The sequence below is a fragment of the Echiichthys vipera genome (assembly GCF_963691815.1).
Source record: "Echiichthys vipera genome assembly, chromosome: 21".
In the NCBI taxonomy this organism is placed as follows: domain Eukaryota; kingdom Metazoa; phylum Chordata; class Actinopteri; order Perciformes; family Trachinidae; genus Echiichthys; species Echiichthys vipera.
The window spans coordinates 10651204-10673962 of NC_139846.1; the positions used below are offsets into that span (position 1 = coordinate 10651204).

General features: G+C 40.6%; 3 protein-coding genes across 3 annotated transcripts; 2 read left to right on the top strand and 1 right to left on the bottom strand.

Annotated features, from left to right (window-relative positions):
• Window positions 1-9302: 9302 nt before the first annotated feature.
• zfand1 (zinc finger, AN1-type domain 1) lies at window positions 9303-13205 on the bottom strand. Its single transcript, XM_083935883.1, has 8 exons — window positions 13092-13205; window positions 12354-12396; window positions 11827-11866; window positions 11560-11687; window positions 11244-11335; window positions 10934-11052; window positions 10630-10785; window positions 9303-9495 (listed from the first exon to the last, which is right to left on the bottom strand). The coding sequence occupies exons 1-8, from the start codon at window positions 13144-13146 to the stop codon at window positions 9319-9321; spliced, it is 810 nt and encodes a 269-aa protein (XP_083792009.1). The 5' UTR covers window positions 13147-13205; the 3' UTR covers window positions 9303-9318.
• A 940-nt stretch (window positions 13206-14145) lies between these two features.
• On the top strand, window positions 14146-16860 carry chmp4c (charged multivesicular body protein 4C). The gene is made up of 5 exons (XM_083935791.1): window positions 14146-14485; window positions 15026-15203; window positions 15471-15579; window positions 15757-15883; window positions 16348-16860. Exons 1-5 carry the CDS (start codon window positions 14263-14265, stop codon window positions 16407-16409), a joined length of 699 nt encoding a protein of 232 aa, XP_083791917.1. The 5' UTR covers window positions 14146-14262; the 3' UTR covers window positions 16410-16860.
• Window positions 16861-18395: 1535 nt separating this feature from the next.
• Window positions 18396-22458, top strand: gimap4 (GTPase IMAP family member 4). The gene is made up of 3 exons (XM_083936475.1): window positions 18396-18530; window positions 19233-20003; window positions 20158-22458. Exons 1-3 carry the CDS (start codon window positions 18500-18502, stop codon window positions 20160-20162), a joined length of 807 nt encoding a protein of 268 aa, XP_083792601.1. The 5' UTR covers window positions 18396-18499; the 3' UTR covers window positions 20163-22458.
• The last annotated feature ends 301 nt before the right edge of the window (window positions 22459-22759 follow it).

Here is a 22759-nt window from a genome sequence, read left to right on the forward strand (position 1 = left end):
CCCCGGCTGAGCGCCGCGGTGTTGGAGTTTACCCCGGTGGACGAGAGGGTTGCCTCCTGACGCCTGCGGGTGGTAGGGGGGAAAACTCTGACTGTTGTTTGTGCATATGCACCAAACAGCAGTTCAGAGTATTCGGCCTTCTTGGAGACCCTGAATGGAGTCCTGCATGGGGCTCCAGTAGGGGACTCAATAGTTCTGCTGGGAGACTTCAACGCCCATGTGGGCAATGATGGAGACACCTGGAGAGGCGTGATTGGGAGGAACGGCCTCCCTGATCTAAATCCGAGTGGTCGTCAGTTATTAGACTTCTGTGCTAGTCACGGATTATCTATAACTAACACCATGTTCGAACATAAGGATGCTCATAAGTGTACGTGGTACCAGAGCACCCTAGGCCAAAGGTCAATGATCGATTTTGTGATCGTATCATTTGATCTGAGGCCGCATGTTTTGGACACTCGGGTGAAGAGAGGGGCAGAGCTGTCAACTGATCACCATCTGGTGATGAGTTGGATCAGAGGATGGGGGAAATTTCTGGACAGACCAGGTAAACCCAAACGAGTAGTGCGGGTGAACTGGGAACGTCTGGAGGAGGCCCCTGTCCGAGAGATCTTCAACTCACACCTCCGGCGGAGCTTTTCTGGCATCCCTGTGGAGGTTGGGGGCATTGAACCGGAGTGGGCAATGTTCAAAGCTTCCATTGCTGAAGCTGCAGCGGTGAGCTGTGGCCTCAAGGTCTTAGGTGCCTCAAGGGGCGGTAACCCTCGAACACCGTGGTGGACACCGGTGGTCAGGGAAGCTGTCCGACTGAAGAAGGAGGCCTTCCGGGATATGCTATCCCAGAAGACTCCGGAGGCAGTTGCAAGGTACCGACAGGCCAAAAGGGCTGCAGCCTCTGCTGTGTCAGAGGCAAAGCAGCGGGTGTGGGAGGAGTTCGGAGAAGCCATGGAGAAGAACTTTCGGGCGGCACCAAGGTGCTTCTGGAAAACCATTCGACATTTCAGGAGGGGGAAACGGGGAACCGTCCAAGCTGTTTACAGTAAAGACGGGACGCTGGTGACCTCAGCCGATGAGGTGATCGGGCGGTGGAAGGAGCACTTTGAGGAACTCCTTAATCCGACTAACACGCCCTCTTTTGTAGAGGCAGAGCTGGAGGCTGATGGGGAATCATTGTCAATATCCCTGGCGGAAGTCACTGAGGTAGTCAAACAACTCCACAGTGGCAAAGCCCCAGGGGTTGATGAGATTCGTCCAGAAATGCTGAAAACTTTGGGTTGGGAGGGGCTGTCTTGGTTGACACGACTCTTCAACATTGCGTGGAAGTCTGGGACAGTGCCAAGGGAGTGGCAGACCGGGATGGTGGTTCCTCTTTTTAAAAAGGGGGACCAGAGGGTGTGTGCCAATTACAGGGGTATCACACTACTCAGCCTCCCTGGTAAAGTCTACTCCAAGGTGCTGGAAAGGAGGGTTCGTCCTATAGTCGAACCTCAGATTGAAGAGGAACAATGTGGATTCCGTCCTGGACGTGGAACAACGGACCAGCTCTTCATTCTCGCAAGGATCCTGGAGGGGGCCTGGGAGTATGCTCATCCAGTCTACATGTGTTTTGTGGATTTGGAGAAGGCATATGACCGGGTTCCTAGGGAGATACTGTGGAGGGTGCTGCGGGAGTATGGGGTGAGGGGGGCACTTCTGTGGGCCATCCAATCTCTGTACACCCAAAGTGAGAGCTGTGTCCGGATCCTCGGGAGTAAGTCGGATTCGTTTCCGGTGGGGGTTGGCCTCCGCCAGGGGTGCGCTTTGTCACCAATCCTGTTCGTGATTTTCATGGACAGGATTTCAAGGCGTAGTCGTGGTGGGGAGGGGTTGCAGTTCGGTGGGCTGAGGATCTCGTCTCTGCTTTTCGCAGATGATATGGTCCTGATGGCATCGTCGGTCAGTGACCTTCAGCACTCACTGGATCGGTTCGCAGCCGAGTGTGAAACGGCTGGGATGAGGATCAGCATCTCTAAATCTGAGGACATGGCTCTTAGCAGGAAACCGGTGGATTGCTTACTCCAGGTAGGGAATGAGTCCTTACCCCAAGTGAAGGAGTTCAAGTACCTCGGGATCATGTTCACGAGTGAGGGGACGATGGAGCGCGAGTTTGGCCGGAGAATCGGAGCAGCGGGGGCGGTGTTGCAGTCGCTCTACCGCACCGTTGTGACGAAAAGAGAGCTGAGCCGGAAGGCAAAGCTCTCGATCTACCGGTCAATCTTCGTTCCTACCCTCACCTATGGTCATGAAAGCTGGGTCATGACCGAAAGAACGAGGTCGCGAGTACAAGCGGCCGAAATGGGTTTTCTCAGGAGGGTGGCTGGAGTCTCCCTTAGAGATAGGGTGAGAAGTTCAGCCATCCGTGAGGAACTCTGAGTAGAGCCGCTGCTCCTTAGCGTTGAAAGGAGCCAGTTGAGGTGGTTCGGGCATCTAGTAAGGATGCCCCCTGGGCGCCTCCCTAGGGAGGTGTTCCAGGCACGTCCAGCTGGGAGGAGGCCTCGGGGAAGACCCAGGACTAGGTGGAGAGATTATATCTCCACACTGGCCTGGGAACGCCTCGGGATCCCCCAGTTAGAGCTGGTTAATGTGGCCCGGGAAAGGGAAGTTTGGGGTCCCCTGCTAAAGCTGCTGCCCCCGCGACCCGACCCCGGATAAGCGGATGAAGATGAGATGAGATGAGATGAAATAATAAATAAAAGTAGGGATAAATAAAGAGATAAATACAAAATAAATAAATGCTGAAATAATAAATAAATGTAGGGATAAATAAAGAGATGAATACAAAATAAATAAATGCTGAAATAATAAACAAATGTAGGAATAAATAAAGAGTTAAATACAAAATAAATAAATGCTGAAATAATAAATAAATGTAGGGATAAATAAAGAGATAAATACAAAATAAATAAATGCTGAAATAATAAATGAATGTAGGAATAAATAAAGAGTTAAATACAAAATAAATAAATGCTGAATAAATAAATAAATGTAGGGATAAATAAAGAGATAAATACAAAATAAATAAATGCTGAAATAATAAATAAATGTAGGGATAAATAAAGAGTTAAATACAAAATAAATAAATGCTGAATAAATAAATAAATGTAGGAATAAATAAAGAGATGAATAATAAAATAAATAAATCCTGAAATAATAAATAAATGTAGGAATAAATAAAGAGTTAAATACAAAATAAATAAATGCTGAAATAATAAATAAATGTAGGGATAAATAAAGGGATAAATACAAAATAAATAAATGCTGAAATAATAAATAAATGTAGAAATAAATAAAGAGATAAATACAAAATAAATAAATGCTGAAATAATAAATAAATGTAGAAATAAATAAAGAGATAAATAATAAAATAAATAAATCCTGAAATAATAAATAAATGTAGGAATAAATAAAGAGTTAAATACAAAATAAATAAATGCTGAAATAATAAATGAAAGTAGGAATAAATAAAGAGATAAATACAAAATAAATAAATGCTGAAATAATAAATGAATGTAGGAATAAATAAAGAGATAAATACAAAATAAATAAATGCTGAAATAATAAATAAATGTAGGAATAAATAAAGAGATAAATAATAAAATAAATAAATCCTGAAACCATCACCTTATCGTGGTGGAGAGGTTTGTGTGTCCCTGTGAACCTGAGGGCTGTGTTGTCTGGAGCTTAATGCTCCTGGTAGGGTCTCCCATGGCAAAGTGGTCTCAGGCGAGGGGCCGGACTAAGAATGGTTCACAAAGACTCAATGGACAAACAACAAAGAGGAAGAGAGACCCTGCCCGGAGGAAGCCCGGGGCCCCCGTCTGGAGCCAGGCCCAGACGGAGGGCTCGCCGGCGAGCGCCTGGTGGCCGGGTTTGCCACGGAGCCCGGCCGGGCACAGCCCGAAAAAGTGACGTGGCACCTCCCTCCTCTCCATCCTGTGGGCCCACCACTCCCAGGAGGAACCACTTGGGTCGGGTGCGCTGCTGCACGGGTGGCAGTGAAGGTGAGGGGCCTCGACGGACCAGACACGGGCAGCAAAAGCTGGCTCTTGGGACGTGGAATGTCACCTCTCTGTCTGGGAAGGAGCCGGAGCTTGTGCGGGAGGTGGAGCGCTACCAGTTAGATCTGGTGGGGCTTACCTCCACACACAGTCTCGGTTCTGGAACCGTTCTCCTGGATAGGGGTTGGACACTATTCTTCTCTGGAGTTGCCCAGGGTGTGAGGCGCCGGGCGGGTGTGGGGATACTCACAAACCCCCGGCTGAGCGCCGCGGTGTTGGAGTTTACCCCGGTGGACGAGAGGGTCGCCTCCTTACGCCTGCGGATGGTAGGGGGGAAAACTCTGACTGTTGTTTGTGCATATGCACCAAACAGCAGTTCAGAGTATTCGGCCTTCTTGGAGACCCTGAATGGAGTCCTGCATGGGGCTCCAGTAGGGGACTCAATAGTTCTGCTGGGAGACTTCAACGCCCATGTGGGCAATGATGGAGACACCTGGAGAGGCGTGATTTGGGAGGAACGGCCTCCCTGATCTAAATCCGAGTGGTCGTCAGTTATTAGACTTCTGTGCTAGTCACGGATTATCTATAACTAACACCATGTTCGAACATAAGAATGCTCATAAGTGTACGTGGTACCAGAGCACCCTAGGCCAAAGGTCGATGATCGATTTTGTGATCGTATCATTTGATCTGAGGCCGCATGTTTTGGACACTCGGGTGAAGAGAGGGGCAGAGCTGTCAACTGATCACCATCTGGTGATGAGTTGGATCAGAGGATGGGGGAAGATTCTGGACAGACCAGGTAAACCCAAACGAGTAGTGCGGGTGAACTGGGAACGTCTGGAGGAGGCCCCTGTCCGAGAGATCTTCAACTCACACCTCCGGCGGAGCTTTTCTGGCATCCCTGTGGAGGTTGGGGGCATTGAACCGGAGTGGGCAATGTTCAAAGCTTTCATTGCTGAAGCTGCAGCGGTGAGCTGTGGCCTCAAGGTCTTAGGTGCCTCAAGGGGCGGTAACCCTCGAACACCGTGGTGGACACCGGTGGTCAGGGAAGCTGTCCGACTGAAGAAGGAGGCCTTCCGGGATATGCTATCCCAGAAGACTCCGGAGGCAGTTGCAAGGTACCGACAGGCCAAAAGGGCTGCAGCCTCTGCTGTGTCAGAGGCAAAGCAGCGGGTGTGGGAGGAGTTCGGAGAAGCCATGGAGAAGGACTTTCGGGCGGCACCAAGGTGCTTCTGGAAAACCATTCGACATCTCAGGAGGGGGAAACGGGGAACCGTCCAAGCTGTTTACAGTAAAGACGGGACGCTGGTGACCTCAGCCGATGAGGTGATCGGGCGGTGGAAGGAGCACTTTGAGGAACTCCTTAATCCGACTAACACGCCCTCTTTTGTAGAGGCAGAGCTGGAGGCTGATGGGGAATCATTGTCAATATCCCTGGCGGAAGTCACTGAGGTAGTCAAACAACTCCACAGTGGCAAAGCCCCAGGGGTTGATGAGATTCGTCCAGAAATGCTGAAAACTTTGGGTTGGGAGGGTCTGTCTTGGTTGACACGCCTCTTCAACATTGCGTGGAAGTCTGGGACAGTGCCAAGGGAGTGGCAGACCGGGGTGGTGGTTCCTCTTTTTAAAAAGGGGGACCAGAGGGTGTGTGCCAATTACAGGGGTATCACACTACTCAGCCTCCCTGGTAAAGTCTACTCCAAGGTGCTGGAAAGGAGGGTTCGTCCTATAGTCGAACCTCAGATTGAAGAGGAACAATGTGGATTCCGTCCTGGACGTGGAACAACGGACCAGCTCTTCATTCTCGCAAGGATCCTGGAGGGGGCCTGGGAGTATGCTCATCCAGTCTACATGTGTTTTGTGGATCTGGAGAAGGCATATGACCGGGTTCCTAGGGAGATACTGTGGGAGGTGCTGCGGGAGTATGGGGTGAGGGGGTCACTTCTGTGGGCCATCCAATCTCTGTACACCCAAAGTGAGAGCTGTGTCCGGATCCTCGGGAGTAAGTCGGATTCGTTTCCGGTGGGGGTTGGCCTCCGCCAGGGGTGCGCTTTGTCACCAATCTTGTTCGTGATTTTCATGGACAGGATTTCAAGGCGTAGTCGTGGTGGGGAGGGGTTGCAGTTCGGTGGGCTGAGGATCTCGTCTCTGCTTTTCGCAGATGATGTGGTCCTGATGGCATCGTCGGTCAGTGACCTTCAGCACTCACTGGATCGGTTCGCAGCCGAGTGTGAAACGGCTGGGATGAGGATCAGCATCTCTAAATCTGAGGCCATGGCTCTTAGCAGGAAACCGGTGGATTGCTTACTCCAGGTAGGGAATGAGTCCTTACCCCAAGTGAAGGAGTTCAAGTACCTCGGGATCATGTTCACGAGTGAGGGGACGATGGAGCGTGAGTTTGGCCGGAGAATCGGAGCAGCGGGGGCGGTGTTGCAGTCGCTCTACCGCACCGTTGTGACGAAAAGAGAGCTGAGCCAGAAGGCAAAGCTCTCGATCTACCGGTCAATCTTCGTTCCTACCCTCACCTATGGTCATGAAAGTTGGGTCATGACCGAAAGAACGAGGTCGCGAGTACAAGCGGCCGAAATGGGTTTTCTCAGGAGGGTGGCTGGAGTCTCCCTTAGAGATAGGGTGAGAAGTTCAGCCATCCGTGAGGAACTCGGAGTAGAGCCGCTGCTCCTTAGCGTTGAAAGGAGCCAGTTGAGGTGGTTCGGGCATCTAGCAAGGATGCCCCCTGGGCGCCTCCCTAGGGAGGTGTTCCAGGCACGTCCAGCTGGGAGGAGGCCTCGGGGAAGACCCAGGACTAGGTGGAGAGATTATATCTCCACACTGGCCTGGGAACGCCTCGGGATCCCCCAGTTAGAGCTGGTTAATGTGGCCCGGGAAAGGGAAGTTTGGGGTCCCCTGCTAAAACTGCTGCCCCCGCGACCCGACCCCGGATAAGCGGATGAAGATGAGATGAGATGAGATGATGAGGAATAAATAAAGAGATAAATAATAAAATAAATAAATGCTGAAATAATAAATAAATGTAGGAATAAATAAAGAGTTAAATACAAAATAAATAAATGCTGAAATAATAAATAAATGTAGGAATAAATAAAGAGATAAATAATAAAATAAATAAATCCTGAAATAATAAATAAATGTAGGAATAAATAAAGAATTAAATACATAATAAATAAATGCTGAAATAATAAATAAATGTAGGAATAAATAAAGAGTTAAATACAAAATAAATAAATGCTGAAATAATAAATAAATGTAGGGATAAATAAAGAGATAAATACAAATAAATAAATGTTGAAATAATAAATAAATGTAGGAATAAATAAAGAGATAAATACAAAATAAATAAATGCTGAAATAATAAATAAAAGTAGGAATAAATAAAGAGTTAAATACAAAATAAATAAATGCTGAAATAATAAATAAATGTAGAAATAAATAAAGAGATAAATACAAAATAAATAAATGCTGAAATAATAAATAAATGTAGGAATAAATAAAGAGATAAATAATAAAATAAATAAATGCTGAAATAATAAATAAATGTAGGGATAAATAAAGAGATAAATACAAAATAAATAAATGCTGAAATAATAAATAAATGTAGAAATAAATAAAGAGATAAATGCAAAATAAATAAATCCTGAAATAATAAATAAATGTAGGAATAAATAAAGAGTTAAATACAAAATAAATAAATGCTGAAATAATAAATAAATGTAGGAATAAATAAAGAGATAAATAATAAAATAAATAAATCCTGAAATAATAAATAAATGTAGGAATAAATAAAGAGTTAAATACAAAATAAATAAATGCTAAAATAATAAATAAATGTAGGAATAAATAAAGAGTTAAATACAAAATAAATAAATGCTGAAATAATAAATAAATGTAGGGATAAATAAAGAGATAAATACAAAATAAATAAATGCTGAAATAATAAATAGATGTAGGAATAAATAAAGAGATAAATAATAAAATAAATAAATCCTGAAATAATAAATAAATGTAGGAATAAATAAAGAGTTAAATACAAAATAAATAAATGCTGAAATAATAAATAAATGTAGGAATAAATAAATAAATAAATAATAAAATAAATAAATGCTGAAATAATAAATAAATGTAGGAATAAATAAAGAGTTAAATACAAAATAAATAAATGCTGAAATAATAAATAAATGTAGGGATAAATAAAGAGATAAATACAAAATAAATAAATGCTGAAATAATAAATAATTGTAGGAATAGATAAAGAGATAAATACAAAATAAATAAATGCTGAAATAATGAATAAATACGAATAAATGGGACCTCCTACCTCATAAACATTATGTACACAGAAATACAGAAATGTAGGGGAGCAAAAATGTAGACATAAATGTAAAGCACAAATTATTTTATTTATGCATGTATTTATTTATTGCGATTTAGTCATGTTTAGTCCTGCAGAGTTATTCTTGTATGAAAGATATTTATGTTCACTATTCAACTCCAATCTTTCTAAGATTTGGTCAGTCACTTGGTACAATTAAATGACTTATATATATATATATATATATATATATATATATATATATATATATATATATATATATATATATATATGTGTGTGTGTGTGTGTGTGTATGTGTGTGAATACATACGTACATTCTCAGTCTGCATTGAATATGTTGTTTTTGTTACCAACTTGTTCTGGGTTGATTTTCTTCATAATTAAGCTTTGTCAATTGTGTGTTGTCCAGTTGCAGCCATTTCTTGCTTTTGTTAATGTAAAATACCCTACATTTCATTAAATAATGTAAAAACACACTAGATTGCACAAAATGTGCCGACTGATTTAAGACTCGTAGCCTCAAGTGTGCAGCCATAACATTATGGCCTGACGAAATAACATCCATGCTCTGATATAGTCATAGGACCAGGTCATAGGTGATCAAAAATCAAAGTATAATTCCCACTTTTCTCAACCCAGTGGCCTAATGGATAAGGCATCAGCCTCCGGAGCTGGGGATTGTGGGTTCAAGTCCCACCTGGGTTGTGCCAACAGTGATTGATGACATAATTCATTAATTCATAATACAGCGCCATCAGAAGCAAATAGGAATGCGATGTGAGTTAAAATGATGCATGTCACACTATTAGATTTTATGAAAGCTGAAACCTCCAAATGCACAACCAAAATCAAAATTTTAACAGAACATTTTATTGAGAGAAATACAAATGACATATAGAAATATTCCACACCACAGTTGACGTTGGGTCGTCAGGTCTCTGTGATATAGTCGGAAACACTCTCCAGGCCTGTGCACTTATTATCCAGGTACTCCAGGATCACTTTACCCCCATTGTACAGGGGACTTTCTGGGTGAGCCAGCAGCAGAAGCAGGGTGTCGTCCATCTGGAATGCGTCACCTGTCTGAGGATGACATAACCGCAGCTTCTGCAAATGGAGAGGCATGCTGTCAAGGCTTTATCCAGACATATATAATAGGCAATGCTTTTCCCCAGGTCTGTTTAAATGTCAGTTTACAGATGAATTACACTTGGAAGAAAACATGTTCTCTTTGATCAGCAAATGATGGAGTTCCTTTGTGTTATAAGAAGAAAACTCTACTTTGTGTTAAAAAGGAATTAAATTTCTTCTTCTCTTAAAGCAGACACACTGTACGGCTGTAATGTTTCTTTCTTGTGTCCTTGTCTGCAAAATTCAATAAACAAATTTGGAGAAAAAAAAACATTTAAAGCACTACTAAGAAACTTCACATGTTGCTGGCTATAAACTACGAGTGTAGGTACATTTGAAAACAAAAACAAACAAACCTGAATACAATTATTTACATTATTTAATGTTCATGCTTATGTCTGTAACCCCTTCGACATGTAACACTGGTTAACCCAGCTCCTTGGAGAGAGCCGTCTCTTGCTGCTCACACCTGCAGTTCATGTGTGAAAACAAGGTTAATTTGTAAGAAGGAAACTTTTTTTTGAGCTTTACTGTTGATAGTCCTATTTTTTTCATTTTATTTTAGGTAATAGAAGTAATTAAGAAGAATCAAGATTCAAGATTCAAGAGGCTTTATTTATCCCGAGGGAAATTATTGTAAGAAGAAGACATGAAAGGGTAGTTCACTGCAATTCGTAATCTACTCTTACATACCTGGACACTTATCTTCTTCTCTTCTTTATGCAATAACTTTATCCACAACTTAAGTGCAATAATTTAATCTTACTGCTCATTTCCGTCATATACAGTAATACATATTTTATCTTATACATTTCCTCTACATTTATACTACCACTTATCTGATTTAATTTTCCGTTAATTTTATTTTATCTGTATTCTTACATCTACTTCATATATACTTAACTAAGAGTTTATTGTTTACCATTTATTGTGATTTTATACTTTCTGTATTTATTTAGCTAAGAGTTTATTGGTTATCTTATACTTGTGTTTTTGTTAAGCTGCTGGAATCTCAATTTCCTTGCGGGGGTTCATCCCAAAGGATCAATAAGTCTTCAGGGAAATAAGTAATTTCAGATTATCAGTGACTCTACTCCAGCTGTCTGTTACCTTAGCTGTCAGTACATTATTGTTGTTCTTGAGGCTAGCTAGAGACGCTGCATAATCCACCACTTTCCCCACACTCCACTTTGAACAGAAGAACATGGGCTGGCTGGAGTCTTTGGATTCTTTAGGAAGATACACCTGAAAATAGGTCCTTTCTGTCTGGAAAGCCAAAACAAAAAGGCGAGGAAGTCAGTCAAAATAACAAAGACATAGTAATAATACACAGGTTATACTGTAGATAATATAAATATGAACCGTTATTATTACACTGCTATTTATAATTTAAATCAGGCAGCTAGGATTTTACCTGTGGCAGCCCTTTGTCTCCTGCCGCATGCAGCTTCAGTTTCATTAACGCGACTTTAGCTGCGGTTGCACTGTTCTTAGCTCCTCTGCGTCCTTTACTTTTACATCCATCCTTCGACGCTGAACGGTCCCAACAGAGGAATACAAATGTGATACAAATGAAAGTAGGTTAAGGGATGCAAATAAAGACACTTTTGTTATGACAAAGATGAGCGCATTTGTGTTATCCCGCTCCCATGTGGAAAATAATGAAACACAGAAGAAATTGTGTACAGATGTCAACCCAGTGACTATGCTACACTGTAACTAACCGACAATCTTTTGCACCAGCTCTTTTGTGGCTGTCATTCGAGGCTTTTGGACTTCCAACTTCTCACACTTGTGATCATCCTGATGGCGATGGCTGTAAAGCAAAAATAGGAGAAAATTAACCTTTCAGTTTTAGTTTACCAGTTTATTAATATACCCGTTATAAATAAATACATGTTGGATGAATGAGGGCAATGTAGTAACCACAGTAACAATGAAGTATATGAGCTAGGATGCATTGTACAGATCAAGAGAAATGCTGTTTGTTTGTTTTTTTATAAAAAGTTGAAAGAAAAAGAGAAGAAACTCTAAACTTACGCCAAACAGAAATGTTTTTCACACTGAGGACATATTACAGGCAACAATTCTTTTCCCTTGCAGTCTTGAAATGAACATGGGTAACTTGTGCTGCCACCCACGGTCTGGGGTTCCCTTTTTACTGGCTCCTGTGATAAAGTCAAAGAAAATATTAAAACAACCAAGACAGTATCCAAGTAACTACGTACAGTAAGGAACAGAAGATGTCCCAGATGTTGTCTTATCAAAGAAGCACATTAGAAATATGTAATCAACAACACAGCGCACCTCTGCACATGAATGAGCCTCTCTGCTTCTGTGCTCAACGCTGTAAAATACAAAAAGACATGGCATCAAAAAATAAAACACGTGGATGTGAAACGTATGTCATATTTTATTCGACTATTACTATGTTATGCAACACTATACATTTACTTCCTTATAGGTCACAGCATATTATTATGCACATATCCCCAAATAAAAACATAAACACACCTTTTTGGTTAGGTTGTTAAAGATTTGTGACCAAGATATGTACTGGGTGGAGATTTAACATTTCAAAAATAAACTTGTTGGTGGTCTCTGGCAGACAAACGATGTAATGTGCTTATATACCAATATATCTGCGATGAGCCAAATATCAGCGGAAAATATCACATTGTAGTTTCAAATTAAAAATTCAATGTTATAAGTGAAATGTTCTCTTTCTTTAACTTGAGTTTTTATACAGTGTGGTACAAATACTTTGAATCATCGTTTAGAGTTAGAGATCTGAATATTTGCTCTAACTTTAATTTTGACTGGGAAACTCTTACCAGAAAACCCCACTGCAGAGATCACAGACAAACGGAAGGAAATCTGAAAGAAACACATGGAGAACAAATAAAGTTCATTTGAAATTAAGAGGTATTTCTTAGTTTTACTTTTCAAAAAGCAAACAACAAGATTAAAAGGAGATGTATTTCTACTGTGGCAGTTACATTATGGATCCCAATTTAAATTGAAAAATGTTCGAGTCTCTTGTTTTTTTAATAAAGTGGTTTGTAATGCCATTTTTGAGGGTTACAATTGAATTAATCTATTTACTTGTTTCTTTACTTATATCTTGGTTTCTTTATTTTCTTTTTCTTTGAGGTGGATAGATTTTTATTGATAACAAAAGGAGAGGCATATATACACTTTTGCTTCAGCCTAAGTCCTTTCAGTCACTATTTACTAATTGAGTTTACACTGTGATATGGTAGGGTTAGGGTTTATAGTGGCTGAATAAACAACAAACTGTCCAAACTCTGTCTGTTAGGTACAACATAATGGGCTGAGGTGAAAGCTAATGCATTGCAGAAACTAGTTAATGAGATACCTGAGAGCCTATCCCAACTTCTCCACAATAAGCTGATGTACATGTACATGTCATGTAATGCTAAAACCAGCCAGCTAACAGGCTAATGAAGCTACAGAGTCGCTCGGTGTGTTTCACATTAAAACAAAAGACAGAATAACATCACACATTAATGTCTGTGTCTTTTGGATAGTCAGGTACAGATGTAACGGACCTTTCTGATGACAGGAATCGATCTGACAGTGCTTCCCAATGTCTATTTCCGCCATTATTAGTAAACATCGGTATCTCTGCGCCTGCGCATATCAACACGAACTTTGACCCCAACAGCGGAAACACGTCACTCAGAATGTTATTTTTTTAAGTTTCACCAAATGTATTATTTTTGTTACGGTACCCGTATGTATATGCATTTGTAATGTTATGTTCTTGACTATTTCTATGCTTGTATTTTTGTGTGAAAATAATTGTGTGTTGAAACATGATGTAATAAAGTTGTTGTAAAAAATAAAATAGTTTCACTCGCTTGAAAATAAATTAATATTAATTACAGCACAAATAAATAATAACAGGAGAAATAACATATGCAAACAATCACAATTTTCGCGATTTATTTTTATTAACATTTTTATGTGTATGACAGTATTGACTAGATTAAATTAAGGATACCGGTTTAACTATAAGGCTATATAATACATTCCTAGCCTTTTAAAATACACTTCCGTTTTAAATTATTTTATTAACCAACTTACAAAAGCCCTACATCTGTATGAATAGCTTTGCACCTTATTTCCTGACTGAACTCTTGTATTTTAACTGTTTTTTTATTAAATTAAATTTTAGTGTTTAATTGAATTTATGTATTATTGTTTAGCTTAGTCTAGTAATTTTTCTATGTTTATTTTATTTATCGTTTTATCGATTTCACTCGCTTGATTGTTTTGTACTGTATACAACTTGTATTGTATTAAATATGATATATGCCTTTTTTAAAGATTATTTTTGGCAGTTTTCATTGCTTCTTTATTATATAGGACAGGAAATGGGGTGAGAGAGAAAGGGGTGGACATACAGCCAAAGGCCGCAGGTCGACACGCCTTTTTGATTGTGCAGCATTTTTTTTAAAGTTTATTAACCAACTTAACAAAGACAAAAGCGCTCAAAAGAGGAGGCAGGGCGTCAGGTGTCACTACGTCACGCAGGTACAGCTGAAAGGTGCGGTGGTGAAAGGTGCGTTCACTGGCTGGTTTGAATTGAAAGCACACAAAGTGGTCGAGCTGGAAAATCCTCTCCCGCCTGAGAAACATTGTGAAGTAGTACACAGAGGCTGGGAGAGCACCGTGTACAGTTTTTACTTCGCAGTTTACACCAAAGAGCTGCTAAAAATGAGCAAAATCGCGAAATTGTTCAAGGGGAGCTCCAGCTCGGGCTCCTCGAGCTCTTCCAAGTCCAAACACCACCGGTCGCGGGGAGGACCTTCGCCCCAAGAGGCCATTCACAAACTCCGGGAGACCGAAGAAATGCTGACGAAGAAACAAGACTACCTGGAGAAGAGGATAGAGCAGGAGATCATGGTAGCCAAGAAAAACGGCACAAAAAACAAGCGAGGTATGCTTCTAGTCCTATGACAAATGTGTTTATGATGTGCTCCGGGCCTTAAAAACGAGTACTATTTAATACGTTTTAAAGAAAAATCACAGTAGAATAAGTATTAAAGAAGATGTTACTAGTTTCAGGTACTGTCGGGCCACACACAAAAATGGCCTACTGTAATTTGTTCCGTCAAGGTAGTGATGGTTATGTCTCTGACAGTGAGGAAATGAAGTTTAGCAAGTGTAACAGGTTTGTGACATTGTGAAATAAAAATGAACTGCATTGATTTAACCCAAAAGTTTCTCTCCCTGTGCAAGTAAGCGACCACGGTTGTTGTTGTTCACTGTGTTCTCTCCTGTGAAACCTCGAGGTGCTGCATTGCTCATTTCACCTCCACTCTAAAAATAAACAAAGGGAGGAACCTCATACCTTTTGTCCGTGAACGCCCAGCACTGTTAGCCCTTAACCAAATACCAGAGGAATAGAGGAAAGGTGTGAAATTATGACAAAAGAAAGAAAGAATCACACAATATATATGTTTTTTTTCTCTATCAGCTGCCCTGCAGGCCTTGAAGAGGAAGAAGCGCTTGGAGCAGCAGCTGACGCAGATCGACGGCACGCTCTCCACCATCGAGTTCCAGAGGGAAGCTTTGGAGAACTCAAACACCAACACAGAGGTCCTGAAGAACATGGGCTTTGCTGCCAAGGCCATGAAGCAGGTCCACGAGAATATGTAAGAACAGGAACACAACTTTATCAAGGTTTTGTTCAAATAACACCTTCTAGTCATCTTGAGACCCAACAGTATGTGACAGCAACACGACTTAAAAGACATTTCCTATTACACTTTTCAGTCACCTTCTAAAAAAAGCAAATGTGCAGAATTGTTTATTTTTTATTCATAAAGATAAAGGGGAAATCGTTTTATCAGGACAAAAATGTACAAATTAGAGGTTGCCTTAACGCAAAACGTTTAAACTCTCTCTTCTCTCATTTCCAGGGACATCAACAAGATAGATGATCTGATGCAGGACATCACAGAGCAACAGGACGTGGCCCGAGAGATCAGTGACGCAATCTCCGGACCTTTTGGCGAGACATTTGACGAGGTTGAGATCTTCAAAATCAACTTCCATAGCATTCACTCTCTTCTTTATTTGACACAACACAGCTTTTTATAATATACTTTGTACTCTCTCTGTGTCACCTGCTAAACTATTTCCTGCTTTACAAAAAAAGCATCTGATTAAACCCTTGAGTCCTGCGTGCTTTGTGTGTTTTCTTAGGATGAGCTGATGGCAGAGCTGGCAGAGCTGGAACAGGAGGAGCTTGAGGACAACATGAAGAGTATGGGCGGACTACCCAGCGTGCCCAGCTCCAAACTGCCTTCAGCACAGCCCAGTCACCGCGCAAGTAAGTGCAGCACTGTATTAGAAGGGAAAATTACTACAGCGGCTACTTTACATACATCTACAAGCCACTCTTTACATTGTTCTCACCAAATATGGTTCCAATACTACAAGCGTATGGCTGATACGGGTATTTTTAAATAGTTATTCATCCAGAAAGGATACCACATTTTCAACTTGCCAAGGATGAAAATTTGCTGCTTTTTTTTGCATGGCAATAAAAACTCTATACTTTTAGGGTTTTTGACTGTTGGTCAGACAAAATCAGCAATTTGAAGACATAATTTTGGGCCCGAATAACTCCTAATTTATGGCTGTGTATCATTGTTAAACCTATACACTCTTTAAATGAACTTTGGGCCGTTTTGTATGTTTTAATTTTCTTTAGTTAAAGTACCTTAACCCTGATAAATGTTCTACAACCATTTGATAGTATTAATTTTTACCTGTGTCATTTTGTTTTTACAGCAACCAAGAAAAGGGTTGAGGATGATGACGACATGCGTATGCTGGCATCGTGGGCAACTTAAGTACATTAAGTCAGCCTTAATGTACTTAACCAGATCACTGTCTCTCTTTTTGCAGCTTTGGATACTACTTTTGTAGGTTTTTAGGGAAAATGAAGCATCATTATTTTTAAATTAAGATTTTTGTTCATTGCCTTGTAATGCCACATAACAAGTTATATTTATCAAGAAATTAACAAGAATGAAGTGAAGGAATCAAGAAGTTGTATTTTAGATTTATTTTTGCACCTTTCTTTTTCTGTTTCTTTACAGTGATCATTCTTACTTTGCCTGTACAGAATGCACTACTTTCATAGGCCTAATGAAGGCATAACGAGGGTGATGTTTTTTTAACAGATAGACAGAGCAGAATGATTAACTGTATTGGCTGTAAATAAAATCTGATTTTGCTTTAATGTTGTAAATAAATTGCTTGCTTGCACCAACGTTCAAAAATAAAACAGTCTCCTACATATGTTGTCTAATAGTTAGAGACTTGCGTTTGTTTGTCCATTGGTCATTTTGAGATTTTGGGCTATTTTGCTTCCATAACATTTCATCTTTCAGACTAGTGGAAAGAAAATATCAAAATACACAGTTTACTACATTTTCTCTATTTGTGTCTGTAGATTTATCTTAAATTCACAAAAAGTTAGCATAAGATAATGCATAATTTGCATATTTAAACAAAAAATTTCAGAAATCCGGAAATACAAAAAACATTTGTCTTAATGTAAAGACAAGGGGGAGAAGTTCAGCCATCCGTGAGGAACTCGGAGTAGAGCCGCTGCTCCTTTGCGTTGAAAGGAGCCAGTTGAGGTGGTTCGGGCATCTAGTAAGGATGCCCCCTGGGCGCCTCCCGAGGGAGGTGGACCAGGCACGTCCAGCTGGGAGGAGGCCTCGGGGAAGACCCAGGACTAGGTGGAGGGATAAGATCTCCACACTGGCCTGGGAACGCCTCGGGATCCCCCAGTTAGAGCTGGTTAATGTGACCCGGGAAAGGGAAGTTCGGGGTCCCCTGCTAAAGCTGCTGCCCCCGCGACCTGACCCCGGATACGAGGTTGAAGGTGAGATGAGATTGATGTAAATAATAAACTGAAGTTTCATGGTGATATCTATATATGTGATACCTACGAGTTGACAATCCATATTATTAAAGACTGTTTACTCTCATACTGTGAGCCAGAAAAGTCCACTTCAGTAGCATTTACATACACCAGACTTATTTACAGTGGGCTTTGTTCAGACATCATTTATAGCCTGGGCCTGTGAATGTTCTCATTCGTCCAGGTCATCGTTATCCTCAAAGCAATTTCAGTCAAAAACAACTGGACTGGTTGTTTGTCTAGGAAGACGTTTCACCTCTCATCCAAGAGGCTTCATCAGTTCATGTACGCATCTGACCAGGCTGGGACTGGTCAGATGCCTGATTTATACATTTTATTCCTAAAAAAAATGGTGAAAAATAATTTTCATGGCTGTTGACAGTATTTTATGAGTTATGGAATGATAAAAATACATCCGCAAAATCCCCTCTGTCAAACATTTGACTCTAATTTGTAAAAACAAAAACAGCAAAAGAAACAACACTTTGGAACCTGGCTTTATCAAAAGTTAAGATTTCAGATCTTGAAATGTATGGAAATTACCGCAAGTTTAATAAGGGAATTTCTCATTTGCATATTCTAACACAACATTTTAGAAAACATTTATCTTAATGTAAATAATAAAGTGGTGAAGTTTCATGGGGATGTCTTCACCTGTAGAGTCCCTTCAATTAGTGGCTTGCAAATCAGATTTGATTGGATTACAAATTATACTTACACATAATGTGGTCTTTTTATGGCTACATATTCTATACATTTCAGTTAACTTTTTTATACAGTCTATGATTCACACATACATTCTTATATGACACCTTTGTGTCGTTATTGTACATCCGGTTATTTTGTCACGCTTTTATTTTGAAAGACGTGGCCGGAAGCAACGTGTTCACACTCGGGTGTTAGCTCTCGGGTTCTGTCAGCAGGTACGAGGAAGTCCTTGTCCGGCGAACTAGCCGCCCAGCCGCAAGTAATACCTGAATAAAACCTCGACCAGGGCTAAGACACAGTATGGAAGCGAGAAGACCACTTGAGACGGAAGGTGAGGCCGTAACTTTATTATCTTTGACTGTAGTTAAGTTACCGAACAAATATGGGGAGTTTCCATAGCTACTAAAATGAGCGCTAAGTTAGCAAACTGTTTGCAGGCTAAACAATAAACCGGAAAGTGACACGTTTCAACACGTAATATGTCAACATAGGTCATGATAGAGAGGGTTAGACATATTTAACCAACTTTTGTGTTCTTATTACACTTTTATTAACTTAGCCTCATGCCTATGGATATGGCTTTAGCAGGAAGCCATTAGCGTTAATTGATATACATCATTTACTCTGCGCGTTTAAGTGATGGATACACATAACAAAAGCACACATTAACATTTTATGTATTAAATATATCAAAAGTAACGTTATTGTTGGTCTCCTTCCTTGTACTGCTGTACTGTTTAACTCATTATTAATCAATTAATGGATTAGTTGATGACAGAAAATCCATGGTTTCAATTTATTATGATCAATTAAATGTTTAGGGGTTTTTTTAAAGCAAAATTTGAGATAGGCTTCTCAGTGATGTGCATTTTTCATGTTACAGACCAAATCGATATTGTAATTAATTGATAAAATATCCAGCAGATTAATTGTCGATAAATAAATAAAATAATCATAGTCAGTATATCAACTCTTGTTAAGACCCTGTTGTAACCTATCCCAGAACTAAAATGTATAAATTAAATTACCACAGCTGGAGATGCCGCTGGAGCAGAGGAGGTGGCCAAAAAGGCAGCCGCTGCAGCCAAAGCGGCAAACCATTTGCCTGAGATCCGTCTGGTGGTGCTCGGCTGGAGATGGCCGGGCAAGAGCCTGACTGGGAACACCATCATAGGTCGGGAGGAGTTTCGCTTGGAGCGAGCGGCTGAGTTCTGTGTGAAGAGACAAACAGAGGTGCTAGGGCGCCAGGTGACCGTGGTGGACACTCCAGGCTGGTTCTCCGCCCAGGATACACCAGCCTCCTATAAACAGGAGTTAGTGAGGGGAGCGTCTCTTTGCCCTCCAGGTCCACACGTCTTCCTGCTTGCCATCCCCGTGGGCATGTTCACGGAGGTGGACCGCGCTCGCATCGAGGAGCATGTGAGCCTCTTTGGCGAGCGTGTGTGGAAGCACACAATTGTGGTTTTCACCTGGGCGGAGGTGTTGAGGACCATTTCAATTGAGAGGTACATTCGCAGGGAGGGCAAGGAGCTGCAGTGGGTGCTAGAAAAGTGTAAGCGAAGATACTTTGTCATTAATAACTGCATATTCGGGGAGCATCCCCAGGTGGGGCGCTTGCTAGAGAAAGTGGAGAAGATGGTGGCTGAGGAGGGGGGCTACTACAAACCAGAGGAGATGGAGGAGGAGAAGAAACCTCTGGATGAGAACCAGAATCCAGCCAAAGAGGGGCGGGAGCTGGGGGCAAGACCCAAACAGAACTCAGGGCATAAATTGTCCAAAGCCATGGAGGTGGAGCCGCTTTCCAGTGAGTTATAAGTTTCTTTCTTTTAATTAAAGATTACATTCAAACACCACTCTAAGATGGTGATATCACAGTAGTTTAGCTAAATGCATGTAAATTAAGCCTGTATTAATGTAAAATGGAGCCCATTCAATAATGCACGTTTGTTTTATTCTAGATTAACAAGACACCCTCTAAACCACGACAAACAGGGCATCTGTCTACTCTGACGAAGAAAGAAAGGGGTAACTGAAATTTCACTGAATGTACAAACCAGTGTGATTAATTTATTTTTTTAGTCAGACATGTTACTGTCATGTTTGTTCTTTATGATTCTCACTGTGATGCTATAAGAGGCCTTCCTTTGTTACATAAATGCCCTTTCTTCATGTTGTCCAAAGATTTATCCTCCCTTGTTTTAACACATAATGATATTTTGTTGTTAAGTTTGGAAGATGTTCTTGTTACAGTATGTTGTGATGGGAGGGATTTAATTTGATCCAAAACAAGGAAGCACAAGCTGTTACACGTATGGCTGTCATCATTTTTAAACCCAATGTGGCTGATATACCAGCGGCAGAACTGCACTACTAAATTGTTACTATAATATTCTGTTGGTGACTGTTGAGGGAATTGCTATTTTAACCATAACTATTTGTTGTGACCAAACTGTAAATGCTCTCAGTGCACAGTTATAAAGCACTTGAGCACTTATTGATTGTGTGTGTTGCCTTAAAGCAGTGCTTTTGTTTCCCTTAAATGGATATTGTACATGTGTATAAAGTATAACTTTGTGGCAGAGGGATATATTGGAGGCAAGGATGCACTGGAGGGATGCAATTAGTCGATTAACATGTTCAAACTTCCTGTTCTCAGTCTTTTCTGCTTGTCATTGTTGATACTCTGATAGAATACTAAATACCTGAGTGTTGGTTGGACAAAACAAGCAATTTAGGAGACTGATGTTTATTTTTCACTATTTTTTGACATTTAAATTGAAGTTATATTTAAAAGTTATAGTCCAAACAAGTTATCATTCAAGAATAACCGGTAAAGAAAATAATCTTCGTGAGCCTGCTCGTGCATTCGATTCTGCTGCAGAGTCCACCTCAAAAAGCCTCTTCACTTTGCTGCAGTGATGCCAGGTGGACCCCAGGACCTTGTGACATCACTGTGGGGTTTGGTTACAGGTGCAACAGAGCACATTTATGACCCATCATCAGTTATACAGGCCGGAAACTTTCCACCACAAAGGACAGCAAAACACTGCTGTTCAGCCTAATTTTGCGTTACACATTGAGAATTAAAGCAATGTGGTTGGCGAGAAGCCCTGAATGTAAACATTACTTTTGTTTGTTTACAAGAATACCCCTACGGGCACCGTAAAGGTTTTTGTTTGTTCTGAAAACAGGAATCTTGGTGCAAACTGACGTAGTCTTTGGCTTCCAGCAGGTTGTGTAAACAGTTATGTATGCCTCTCCAACTCTTTTGTTTGTAATGGCGTACTATTATTAGATAGAGTCAGCTGCTCAGGACAGGACAGACCCTCCACCTCCAGGAACATGTAACTGTTTTTATAGGCCCTTGATCCCTCTGCTGCAAATCGGTTCATAATCACAAGAATACCAATATAGCTGTGGGTTTGACTTGGGAACACTGCTAGTTTAGTTTTGAGATAACCTGGAGAAATGTAGGTGTGAATCAGGTAGAAACGGTCTTAGGGGGGCTGTGAGTTTCAAGGATTCTGGTTTTAAAATGACAATTTTTTGTAAAACAGAAATGTAATCAACGGACTTAGAACCCTCTTATAGTAGGAATGCTGTAGATACTGTATACACAGTTTCTTTAATGAAACTGTAGGCCTTTTGCATAAATGTGCTTGTCCTCATCAGAGAGTAAGAGAGCAAACCCAATGCTGTATACTCAGATATGCACTATGACTGTTTCACCAGTGTACTGAAATGTGAAACAGGTCTGCTGTGGACCTGTATGTACACTAGTGCCTAAATGACTCAGTATTAACTGATATTTTATTTTTTTCATTTATATATTCAGGGGTTTGATAAAAAACAATTCGTGAAAAAGTACTTAAACACTGCTACAGATGTGTGTTATACTTTGTTAAAATGATAAAGAGGTCTGACATTAAGCACTCTGCTGTGCGTCAGCTCATGCACCAGTAGAATTGTTCAATAAAGTTAGAAATGAAATGGGTCTTGACTTGCCTTTGCCACATTGATTGAAAAAGAGTCACAGAATAAGGTCAGGATATAGCGGCCGTGTACAAAAACTGCCATTGGGCATGCAACCTAATACAGTATAACCCACCTGTGTAGCAGTGTTTGTAATGGTGATAGTTACTTTTAAAGTCCAGCATGTGAATCAGGTTACACTTAAGAAATTAATGAACGAAGCCGAGTCATCTCTCTGAGCTTTTGCTGTTTCTTCTGTAGGCCTGCAACATGTCTTATTGACCCACATTATTTACAGTAGATTTGCTTATTAGAAATGCACTGTTTTTCTTCTAAGTCCAAATAAATGTATATTTTGATCTAACTCGGGGGGGCCTGTTCCTTGAATTATTGAAAAGTGAAGACTTGCCACTAAAATGTGCCACTTTAGTTTGTTAAACGATGTGAATGAAGTGATTTTTTTTACTAATTAAACATTAATAAACATATCTGCAAGCCACAAGCTTATATTCAAATCTTTTGACTTAAATAGAAGAGAGCTATAACGCTTACTGTGGCTGCAACTTCATTATTTTCCTCGTTATTTAT